Genomic DNA, 12,926 nt, shown 5'->3' on the forward strand with positions numbered 1-12,926 from the left:
CCATATACCAGCAGAGCATGGTGCATGCTCATCTGTCTCCAACCTCATCCGACAAGAACGTCTCCTTCCCTGCTGCCAGGAGGTGCCCCAGCATGGGCGTGTCTGCCCGCGAAGTTCAACCCTTAAGGAATCCCCTGCCAACCTGTGGCTCATTGGTCTGGAATTCCAGGTGCTGCTCTTAGCAGCACCTAAGCACAGCCAGGGAAAAGCTGGCACCTTTATGTCAGTGCCGCTCAGTGGCCTGGGCCTGCCTGCTGCCCAGAGGCAGCGAGAGGGGAGAATGTGAACCATACCAGAGCATACTGGTGTGGTCCATGCCAGGCTTTCTTGGGGCCAGTGTGCCTCACGGAGACTGGGATCAAAGGACAGCTGTGCCAGACAGAGGCTCAGCTTACCAGCCCTTCAGCCCCATAAAGTTGGGGAGTCATGAGGGGTAGCAAGAGTAAGAGAAAGAGAGAGAGACCTACAGGTGTGCAGTGCCTGATAGAAACAGTGACCTTGCGCACCGGAAAAGCTGTCCTCACCAGTGTCCTGATGCCTGGTCATTCACTCATGGGGAAAAGAAGGGCAGAAGTAGAGTGAGGGTAGAAAACTCCCTCCCTGACATTTTCAAATGTACCTGGACAAGCATCCTTATTCACAGCTGGAAAAAGTTGGATTCAGTAGAATGCCATTTTGAAAACATCGTTCTGAAGCGCTATCCCCTCTCGCCCCTGAATCCTCACTGGCTTCCACCCTCTGCTGACTTTGGGCCCCGGATTCCAGTGCCCCCAGGCTCCCAGCTGCCTCCCTGTCCCTGCCCCATGGTTCTGCGTGGAGTTCTGGTCCCTGGTTGTGTCCCGTGGCCCCATTCTCATGCGCCCTTTGCTTCTATTTCTTTACCTATGACTTTATACTGATGTAGAGCAAGTCTTCTCGGTCACTACTTGTTCTTTGAGAAATGATGAATCAAAATCTAAATGGAAAATCTGGGCAGAGACAGAACAGCCAGCAGGAGCCACCCTGCCCTTCCATGTCTAGATCATCTGGGTTCCAACCTCCATCCGCCTCCAATGAAAAGCTTTTGTCTTCTCAAGATTCCAGTTACTTCTCCGAAGTTCTCTTCACCCCTGGCTGTTGCGAGGTGGCCCCATAGTCAAGATTCCTTAAGCCCTTGCACCTAAAATGTTTGCCTTTCTTACCATGCTGGCTCCAGCCTCTGGTCCCAGGGGTGTGGACGGTTCTCTCTTACGTCTGGTTGATTTCCAGGAAGGCTAAGAACACTCTCCTCAGGTTATAATGCCAAGCATTTTGGTTCTCTCCAGCCCTGGGTCCCAATGTTGAGACCTACCTTAGTCCAGTTCAGGCTCTTCGATGGGCCTGAGAGAAGATTTAAAAGTTTCTAGCTTTACCCTCTAACCCTCCAACCTTCCATCCCCCACCCCCAGCCATCTCAGCAAGGGGAAGGGGCAAACATGGAGACTCCCCCCAGCTCCCATGTAAACTATGCCCCCTCTTAGAGGGCAGAGCAGCTAAGGACAGTTTTGGTTCGAGGAAATTTGTTTGTTGTCCATTGCACAAACAAGTGGACTTCCGGGAGTTGGCCCTGCTCGTCCCCTGGGCCCTCCTTCCCTGGTCCTGCAGGTCTTGCTGCTTGTCAGGCCTCTCCTCCAACCCTCTGCCACATTTCAGAAAAGCTGAGAACCCCTTGGAGTGAAAAAGGAGGAGAAACACAGTGTTCATAGCCAGCAGGAGGTTAAATAAATACTTTCACTTCTCTTTTCCCCATCTGGGCGGAGCCCTTTCTGAGTCAGTCTGTCGGCTGACTTCCTGCTTGGGGCCTGGGCAGCCACACTGCACACAGGCTGGGCCCACGGAGGGGCTCAGAGGTCAGGCTCTGAGGCCCAGGCAGGGCCTAGGGTGAGAAGATGGCAGATGGTGGCGGCGACCTGAGCACCAGGTAAGTCTTTACCTCTCTTCCTTTAACCTTTATCTGTGGCAGTATTGGAGCTTTCATGCCTTATATTTCAGTTTGTGCCTAAGGCTTCACTTTACTTTAATCTTTCTTTGCAAGAACATAGGTGTGCAATGTAATATAATGAAATGAAAGAGCGTGTAATGGGGAAATTAGATTTTTTAAACGGGAGCAGGACAGCTGTTGGTGTGAGTCCAACTTGCCATAACACACGTGACTTTCTTGTTTTGGATCTACTGCTCAGCTGACCGGGACACTCTGAACATAGCAGTTGTTGGTGGCTGGGATTAACTGTTTCCTCATGATCTCTGAACCCTTTCGCATCCCTCAGCCTTCCTCTACCTTCACATATGTCACGTCCAAAAAGGTGGTTTAGAAAATAAGCACTCGAGGGTGAACACCTGGCTTACTTTTAAACATTAGATGCTGTGATCTCACCTGTCCTGGCAAGGGGCATCTGTCGGCTGTTCCCATGACTGGCTCAGGGTCTGAGTTCTTATACCATCAACCTTGATCAAATGAAGGAAAGGGAAGAAAAAGGCCCAAGGTGACAAAAGGCTAAATATTTTCATTTTTACTTCAATTTCCTGTCCCAAGATGGGGGATACCTCTGACCAGAAGAGAGAAGGAAATCCTATCTTTTCTCTAGTAATGAATTCAGAAATAACATTACTTAATCTTTTAAATTTTTTAATACAAAAGAAATACACTATACATTATTGTTCATTAAATTTAAAACAGTGGAGAAGTATATTAAGGAAAAAGTCATCTTTACTACTCACCCATTCTTGTAGCTTCCCTTCCCAGTCCTGTGAAGAGTCTTGGGCACAGCGTTTCTTATATTTTTCTATGCATTTATGTATCTGATGCATTTTTTGTAAATACATAATTTATGTTCTTGTTTTGTAATAAATTACATTGCATGTGCTAGTCTGCATTTTGCATGTTTACTTATTTTAATAGTGGAAAACTTAAGAGATCTTTTAACCTTAATACATGTAGATCTGCCTCATTCTTTTTATACATGCTATTCCATAGAATTGATATATGATAATTATTTAACTATTCTCCAGTTGAAGGACATTTAGGTTGTTTTTAAACTGTTCACATTTACCAATAAGCTATCATAACAATCATTTTTGTGGGGGGGGGGGGTTTACATCTATACAAGTATTTATCTTATCTCTAAACCTTAAAAATGGAATTATTGAGGCGCAGGGTCCAGTTATATACTTGGTCCTGCCAAATTGTCTTTCTAGGAGTCTGAATGAATGTATTTCACCAATAGCGAATGTGACGAACCATTTTCCTACACACAGCCACGGTTTGCAAAGGTGATGAATGAAGAGTTACATCTTGTTTTAATTTATATTTTCCTTACGATGTGGAAAATTGAACAGCTTTTCATCTTTCTTGGCCATTTAAATTCCCTCTTCTATAAATTGCTTATTTTTTGCCAGTATGATTCCGTTGAGGTGTTTGTCCTTTTTTTTTTTTCATGATATGGGAGAATTCACTAAATATTCTGTAAGTATAAATATACTTTTCTTGTCCATGACCTTTGTATATGGTGACTTTTATCTTATTAAAGCTTAAAATTTACCATATAAGCCTCTTGTGATATGGATTTGTTAAGATAGATGCACCCTTGTTATAAATGAGGTGATGCTGACAACTTCTGTGAGCACTGTCAGTTTTGACAGTTGTTCCTGTGTGAAGGTGGCAGATTCGCTACTACCGTTATTCCAGGAAGAGCGCCTCCTCTAAGATCTCTGAAAATTTTTTGGATTTTTAAACAGAAATGTTATTACATTGGAACCACTGTAGCCTTCACAGCTTTTATTTGCCCCTATGCTTTCATCTTTTCTGTTTTTTACTTTGTGTTCATAATAGTTGTCTCTAACTTTTCCTCCATGACAATTACCTTTGAATAGGTTTCTTGTTTCTTGTCATTTCTAATTTTTTAAAAATTGAGTGTTTATTTTTGAGGAGGGATCTTAATTTGTTTCTAGACCTCTGCAAGCTCCATAACCTCTTGCCATTCAATCTTCACAGTCTTGCTTTATTTAGGTTTGCCTGTGCTGTTAAGAACTTTGGGATATTCTCCTTATTGTCTCTTAGTTATTTTTCCAGACTGATTCTGTCTGATCTTGTGTTCCGTGTGCCTGTGGTGGCTTTACAGCTCCTCTAGCCAGGCTCAGCCCAGGCAGGTCACCCCAAACTTCCCGCTTGCTTAGTCACAATCTGAATGAACTTGTTTTTTTTTTTACATTTCCTGTTTTATCTGAGATCAAATTGGTTTTTGTCTGAGCTACAGTTTGAAGTCTTTGTTTTGATTCTTATCAGTTTTTCTGAGGACACCATGAATTGATGAAATTATCCTTTTCCCTCTTGATTCGCAGTGCTACCCTTTTTGGGAGTATAGAGGTAGGGTGTGCTTCTGTGTTCTCTCTTCTCTGTCCTTGGCCTGTGACAGCCCCTCCTTATGCCAGTACCACGCTGCCACAGTGATGGCAGCTTCCCAGGAACTCTTGACATCTGAGGGAGCAAATCTCTTCCTCTTCCTCCGGAATGTCTTAGACTCCCAAATTCGCCTGTCAAAATCTTGAGATTTTGTGTGGAACTGCACTCAATCTATGAATCAGTTTGAAGAGAACGGACATCTTTATAATATTATGACTTCCATCTTGTGAATATGGTTTATGTATATTATTACTTTAGACATATTTCCTATTAAAATTTGTATTTTTCTCTCTGAAGGTTTTGCCCTTCTGCTAGATTCCTTTGTAGGTATTTGATATTTTTATGCCATTATTAACTAAAGTACTCCTCCCTTATCAACAGTTTTACTTTCTGAAATTTCAGTTACTTGCAGTAAAACTTGGTCCAAAAACATTAAATGCAAAATTCCAGAAAATAATTCATGAGTTTTAAGATACTTCGCATTCCGAGGAGTGTGATGAAATCTCATGCTGTCCCTCTCCATCCTGCCCAGGATGTGAACCATCCATTTATCCAGGGTATCCACAATGTTGACACTACCAGCCCATGAGTCCCTGAGTAGCTGTCCTGGTGATCAGATCGACTGTCGTGGTATAACAGAGCTCGTGTTCCAGGAACCCTTATTTTAGTCAATAATGGCCCCAAAGCATGAGAAGATTGATGCTGGCAATTCAGATATGCCAAAGAGAAGCCGTCAAGTGCTTCCTTTAGGTGAAAATGTGAAATTTCCTGAAAGAAAAAGATAATATGCTGAGGGTGTTAATATCTACAGTATGATGTTTTGAGAAAGGAAAAGAAACCACATTTATATAATTTTTAGTATAATACATTGTTATAGTTGATCTACTTTATTATTAGATATTGTTATTAATCTTTTATTGTGCCTTATTTATGTATAGATAGGGTAAAACGTAGTATATCCAGAGTTTGGTACTATCTGCAGTTTCAAGCATCCACTGGGGCTCCTGGAAGCATCCCCTGTGGGTACAAGGGAACTAGTGTACTAAATTTTATGTATGAATTTGCATTGGTGACCCATGTTCTGATCCATAGTTCTAGTTTTCATTCTTGTTTCAATACTGAAATGTTTTAGTTACTATGATTTTATAGGTAGTGTTCTGTAACCTACCTTATTGGGATTCAACTGAGAGACACTAAATGAACAGATAAATTTAGGAAGAATTTATGTTTTTAAAAAAATCCTGAATGACCCCAGTTAGAAACATAGCATCTCTCTCCATCTATTCATGAGTCTTTGAACTTGGGACCCTGTTGGGTCACTTTAGTGCTAGGCATTTTAAAATTGTATTTGTAAATAAGAATTCATTTTCCTGTTACATTTTCTAGTTATTTCTTGTAGGCATAAGGGAAATCTATTGATTTGAGTTCCCTGATCTTGTGCTTAGGAGTCTTACTAAGTGGTCTTCTCTCTCTTAATACTGTCTCGTGTCTTTCTGGAGAAATAATTACATCTTCAAAAATAGTAGCAGTTTTGCCTCCTCTTTTTCAGAATTTATGATTTTACCGTATACTTTTCTTTTTCTATCTTACTTTTCTCTTTCTCTTTTGCCTTAGTGCATTAGCCAGGACTGCCAGTGTAATACTGAATAGTAACAGTAAAACTGAGCATTTTAGCTTTGTTCCTGAGTTAGAGGGGAATACTTATAATGTTTACACTGAGGCTTTCTGATAGACACCTTTTTTCAAATTAAGGATGTTTTCTGCTGGCTCTGGTTTACTAAAAGTTATTTTTTTAAATCAGGCCTGTGTATAGGATATTTATCAAAATGCCTACTAAAGAATCTTTGAGAATTGTATCATTTTTTCTCTTTTAATCTGTTTCGTCCAGAGTAAATTATATTGAAAAATTTTATGAATTCAGTTATTAATTTCACCAAAGTAAAACGTATATATAGCTTAAAGTATCAGTCGATAAGGCCTTCACAAACACAACTAGTTCTTTCTGCCATCTTCCCAGTCCATGTCCACTTTCCCAAATGGATTATCTTTAGCTTTTTGGCTCTTCCTTTTGTATTTACTTCTGTAATTTGAAATGATATGCTGATACAGCTCTTTGTAATTTTTCGAGTTTCAGACATTGATTCGTTCACATAATAGGACAGAAGATGAAGACTTTTTCTGTAACACTCCTTTTCATTCCCTGTCCATTCTCATAATACATCACAGTTGGAGGTTCATCAGTAATCAGTGTTACCATTATGATGACTATTTAAATGTTGTTCACAACCAAGTCATCTACTGTATTATAATTACATTTCCTTTCCTGTGCAACATCCCCCCCAACCCCCGCAAATAACTATTGCCCTCTTATATATTTGCTTGGATTTTGTGTATCCTCACTATGAATTCTTCCCAAGCACTCTGCAGAATTCTAAAATTCTTCTCAGTACAGTGAGACACATTGGGTTATTCATCAATTCCATTTTACTTTCTTGGGGAAGCCCTCCTGGAATTATCCATTCTCCTGATTCCATCAGTTCTGGTTAGTTTCAGTTTCCAAGGCTGACCTTCTGAAGCTTGACATCTCTCCTGTGTTGGGTCTTGTTTTGTGGATTACACGTATACCTCTTTCTTGCTTTACTATCTCATTTTTATTTAATTTAATCTAATTACCACATTATCCAGTAGCCTCCTGACTAAGAGCTCATAGAAGATGTATCTCTCTCTCTCTCTCTCTCTCTGTGTCTCTCTCTATATATATATATATATATAATATTTTGTATATTGTATATTTTGTTTTATATATATATATATATAGAGAGAGAGAGAGAGAGAGATTGAGAGAGAGAGAGAGATAACCTACCTTACTGGGATTTAATTGAGAGACACTATATATATGTGTGTGTGTGTGTGTATATATATATATATATAAATTGTACATGTCTGGAAAAAAATTTTATCCTTAATCCTCACAACTGCATAAATATTTGTTAAGTATAAATGCAGAGTTTGGAAATTAATTTAGTTCACTGTCTTGCAACTTCTGGCATTGCTAATAGGAAGCCTGATGCCATTGTGATTCTTGATCCTGTCTTTCTATGTCACCTATTTTGCCTCTCTGAAACTTTCTGGCTCTTCTCTTTAATCCCTTGATTCTAAAATTTCATGGTGGTTTGCCTTGATATGAGTGTTAAATTCATTTGTTGTGCTTTGCTCTTCAGGGCCTTTTCAAATGGACTTTATTTCAATTCTGATCATTTTGCTTGTGATATTATTTGATTATTTTTCTCCCTTCTGCTTTATCTCTCTCTTTTATCTTTTGGAATTCCTGTTAGTTGGATGTTAGGTTTCCTAGATTGATCCTCTAGAGACTCCATGTTTTTTTCTTGAAAATCTTGTATATCTTCTTTTCTTGAATCTACCTTCTATGACATTTTCTGAGGACGTTCATTCCTTCTAGTGATTACAAAACTTCTGCCATTATATTTTTAATTTCCAAAAGCTCTTTTGAAAAGCTGGTTGTCTTTTATAGCATCTTGTTGTTGTTTCAAGAAATCAAAAATTTTCTCTCTAATAATGAGGATGACAATTTTTAAAATTTCATGTTTCTTCCAAGATTGTTTTAAGTGTTAGTTCCTTCCAGGTTTCTTTCCCAGCTTCTGCTCCATTATTTGCTTGTTCTGAAGGAATTCATCAAGTGTCCATTGGGTAACCATTCACATTTAAGAATCAGACACTAAAAATTTGATTAGGAGCTCTGTGCAAGGAATGCCTCTCATTGAGTGTACCTCATTTCGATTTTTCATTTTCCAACTCACCTTCTGAAGGAATGGTGCCACTAATTCCTGACAACTTCCAGAGTTCAAAAGTATACACTGGCTTACTCCTTGTCAGCTTCCCCTAAGCAAGTAATCAGAATTTTCATTCTTTCATTCTGTGAAATTAGCTACCATATATGCACCTATCTTCCAAAATGTTTGGTTATCTCTTATTTGATGCCCTTTCCTGTTCCCTGATCTTTGCTTCTTTTCTACCTCTAACTCTCCCTCATAGGTGGTTTCATGGCATTTCAGAAGGAACACAGATGAATGCAGGTGTGTTCAACCTGCCAGGCTTAACCAAATGCATAGATTCGTTCTCTAATGTGACCTTTCCTGGAATCCCTGAGATAACACCTACATGGTCATGCCATATGACTCTTTCATCCACTCCCGGGTTGGATTTATTTATATTTTATCGTGGGATTTTACCTCATGTGTTTATAAGCAACTTTGTGACCTACAATTTTCATTTCTTATTTTGTATTTGTCTGGGATCGATAGCAGAACTATAGCAGCCTCATGAAATAACTGGGGGTGACTGAAATTTTGAATATATATGTATACACACACACACACAGACATATATGTATTAGAATGGTTTGTTTAATACAGACATCGTCTGTTCCTTGAAAGATTGCAGAAAATTGTCCATTAAATTATTTTAAACTGATGTCTGTGGAAGAATATTATGCATTTCCAAGCTCTGGAAGTATATTACGCTTTTCTCCTATTATTTTTAGTTCTTATGCTGACCTTTGAGCCAGTTTTGATCATTTATATTGTCCTACAAAGTAACTATTTTCCTAGATTCTCTTCTTATTGATAGAAAGTTGTATGGGAATTTCTTGTATAAAGTTTTAATCTTTTCCTTCTCTGAAGACGTTTCCTTTTTCCTATTCCTCCCATTGTTTATTATTGTTTTTTCCTTGATTTTTTGATCAATCTTTCCATTTTGTTGGTCTTTTCAATGAACCACCTTTTGGTTTTATTGATCCACTACTCTTATTTTCTGTTTGAGGTTTAATTAAATCTTGCTTTTCTTTATTATATTTTTCTGTATATTTTCTTTCCTAATTCTTTACTTCTCCTTTGTTGAGGGGATTACCTTGTGTTCTGTTTCTAACACATTGGTTTAAAATTTAATTTACTTGTCAATATTTCCTATTTTCTAATAAATGCATTTTAGGCCATGAATGTTCACCTCTGTGGCACTTTGGAAATGTTTGGCCGTTATAATATATGGTGTTTTCATTGGAGTTTATTTCTTAGCCATTTGTTATTTTGATTTTGATTTCCTGGTTAACTTAAGAAGTGTTTGGAACCAGCTTTTAAATTTCTCAGTGGAATGAGTTGGGGAAGTCGATCCCTGTCCTTTGGTTGTTCCCTCTGATCCTATCACATTGTGGTTAGAAAATGTGTTCCTTAAGATTTCCATTTGTGAGAGTCTATTGTTGTTTCTCTTGTGGCCTAGTGCATAGTCAGTTTTGAGGCTTCACCACATTTGAAAGGCAATATAGCGCAATGATTAAGAGTGTAGTAACTAAAGCCAGATAGTAGAGAGGGTAGGAGCAGGGAGGATCAACACTAGGATGATTGGGGAAGGGTGGTGTGAAGTCCAGCTCTGCCACTGCATGCATGTAGAGATGGGGCAAACCTTGTTTCTTCCCTGTAAAATGACGGTATTAATAATGGTGCTGTCAGCAGGCCGGTACAGGTTCTTGTCTTTGCCTCAGAAAAGAATTTGAAGGCCAGACCAAAGTGAAAGTAAAGAAGATTGCAGAGCAAAAGCAAATACACACTCAAGAGAGGAATGCAAGTGTGCTCAAAAGAATGAGCCATGCCCAACCTGGCCAGAGCTCACATGCTATATGGATAAGCATAATGAAGGCATGGAATATTCCATCATAAGGGGAGGGATTGACTGGGTGCAGTGGCTCACACCTGTAATCCCAGTACTTTGGGAGGCCGAGGCAGATGGATCACCTGAGGTCAGGAGTTCAAGACCAGCCTGGCCAACATGGTGAAACCACATTTCTACTGAAAAATACAAAAATTAGCTAGGCACCTGTAATCCCAGCTACTCAGGAGTCTGAGGCAGGGAGAATTGCTTGAAAACGGGAGGTGGAGGTTGTAGTGAGCTGAGATCGCACCACTGCACTCCAGGCTGGGCAAGAGAGTGAGACTCCATCTCAAAAAAAAAGGGGGGAGGAAGGGATTTTCTGGGTAATCAGTGGGCAATTCCCAATTGGGGTGCCAGCATTTTCTTAACTAAATATGGTTAATTTGGAACTGCTGTGGTGTCAGGTCCATGATGGGAGTGGGAGGTTTCCCCAGGGAAGTTTTATGGCTGTAGGGGCATAATGCAGCCACATTTGTCATCCTACAGAAATCATCTAAATGTGTAAAGACAATCCAGTGCTTTAGGAACACAGACCATGATATAATTGCTTGAATTAAAAGTCTCCTAAGGTTAAAATATTTAGTTGTGATTACCCTTTTTTTTGGTGTTATTGAGGTATAATTGTATACATTGAAGGTGTACAACATGATGATTTCATGTTTATGTTATGAAATGATTACCACAATCAAGTTAGTTAACATATCCATCATGTCACATAGTTACCATTGTGTGTGTGTGATGAGAATATTTAAGATCTACTCTCTTAGCAAATTTCAAGTATGTAATACATTATTGTTTGTTTGTTTGTTTGTTTGTTTTGAGATGGAGTCTCACTCTGTTGCCCAGGCTGGAGTGCAGTGGCACGATCTCAGCTCACTGCAAGCTCCGCCTCCCGGGTTCACGCATTCTCCTGCCTCAGCCTCCTGAGTAGCTGGGACTACAGGCACCCGCCACCGCGCCTGGCTAGTTTTTTGTATTTTTTTACTAGAGACGGGGTTTCACCATGTTAGCCAGGATGGTCTCGATCTCCTGACCTCGTGATCCGCCCGTCTCGGCCTCCCAAAGTGCTGGGATTACAGGCTTGAGCCACCGTGCCCGGCCGTATTATTGTTAACTATAGTTTCCATACTACACATTAAATTCCCAGAACTTATCCGTCTTATAACTGAAAGTCTGTGCCCTTTAACCAACATTTTCCCATTCCTCCCATTTCCCAGCCCTTGGCAACTGCTATTTGACTCTGTCTCTATGATTCACCTTTTTTAGATTTCTCAATCTGAGTCTAATCTAGCAATGGGCTTGTCATACATGGCCTTTATGGTATATTTCATTTATACCCAATTTGTTAAACTTTTTTTTTTTTTATCATGAAAGGATGTTGAAGTTTTCAAATCCTTTTTCTGCATCTATGAAAATGTTCATATGATTTTTGTCCTTCATTCTGTTAATGTTGCACAACACCTTTATTGATTTACGTGTTGCATCATCCTTGCATCCCAGGGATAAATCCCACTTGATGGTGATAAGTGATCATTTTAGCGTACTGTTGAATTTGGTTTGGTTTGGTAGTGTTTTGTAGATAATTGTTCTATCTATGTATATCAGGGGGAATGGCCTGCAATTTTTTTTCTTGTAGTGTTCTAATCTGGCTTAGGTATCAAGGTAATGCTCATAAAATGAGTTTGGAAGTGTTCCTTGCTCTTAATGTTTTTTGGAAGAGTTTTAGAAGGATTGGTATTAGTTTCTTCTTAAATATTTGGTAGAATTCACTAGCATAGCCAACTGGTTTTTCTTTAATGGAAAGTTGTTTACTTTTTCAATCTTTTTACTCATTATTGATCTGTTTAGATTATCTGTTTTTTCAGGATTGAGTTTTGATAGATTGTGTATTTCTAGGAATTTGTCTATTTCTTCTAGGTTATCCAATTTGTTGATGTATAATTGTTCATAGTAGTCTCATGATTCTTTGTATTATCATGTTATCAGTTGTAATGTTTCCTCTGTCATTTATAAGTTTATTAGAGTCTTGTCTCTTTTTTAACTTGGTTAGTTTAGTGAAGGATTTGCTAATTTTGTTTATCTTTTCAAAGAACCAATTCTAAGTTTTGTTTATCTTTTCTATTGTTTTCCTATTCCCTATTTATTTCTGTTCTAATCTACATTATTTTCTCCCTTCTACTGCTAACTTTGGGTTTACCTTATCTTTCTTCATCAACTGTAAAGTTAAATGATTTAAGATATTTTTCCTAATGTAGGTATTTATAGCTATAAACTCGCCTCTTAGAACTGCTCTTACTGCATTCTATAGTTTTGCTATGTTGTGTTTTCATTTTTGTTTGCCTTAGGATATTTATAAGTTACCTTTTTGGCTTCTTCTTTGACCTATTGGTTATTCAGGAATGTGTTGTTTAACACCTTACATTATTTATATATTCTGTACAGAAGTTATGAATTCTTCAAATTTCCTCCTATTATGGATTTCTAGTTTCATAATATTGTGGCCAGGAAAGACACTTGATATGATTTCACTTTTGAATTTGTTAAGACTTCTTTTGTGGCCTAACACATGATTTTTTTTTACTGGAGAATGTTTCATGTACACTGAAGTAGAATGTGTATTCTGCTGCTGTTGAGTGAAATGTTCTGTATATGTTCATTAGGTCTATTTGATCTAAAGTCTGGTTCAAGATCAATGTTTCCCTGTATTTTTCTGTCTGATTGATCTATGATTATTGAGGGTAGAGTATTAAAGTCTCCTACTAACATTGTATTGCTGTTTCTTTCTTTT

At 38.7% G+C, this 12,926-nt stretch overlaps 1 protein-coding gene across 1 annotated transcript in view; it reads left to right on the top strand.

The window, feature by feature from the left end:
• Positions 1-1,551: 1,551 nt before the first annotated feature.
• Positions 1,552-12,926, top strand: part of SP100 (SP100 nuclear antigen) — a 130,502-nt gene continuing 119,127 nt past the window's right edge. Inside the window, exons 1-2 of the mRNA XM_025404049.1 lie at positions 1,552-1,939; positions 3,214-3,288. Of these exons, the coding sequence (XP_025259834.1) occupies positions 1,908-1,939; positions 3,214-3,288 (107 nt within the window). The 5' untranslated portion in view covers positions 1,552-1,907. The remainder of the gene's footprint in view (positions 1,940-3,213; positions 3,289-12,926) is intronic.

The sequence above is a fragment of the Theropithecus gelada genome, chromosome 12 (genome assembly GCF_003255815.1).
Source record: "Theropithecus gelada isolate Dixy chromosome 12, Tgel_1.0, whole genome shotgun sequence".
Taxonomy (NCBI): Eukaryota; Metazoa; Chordata; class Mammalia; order Primates; family Cercopithecidae; genus Theropithecus; species Theropithecus gelada.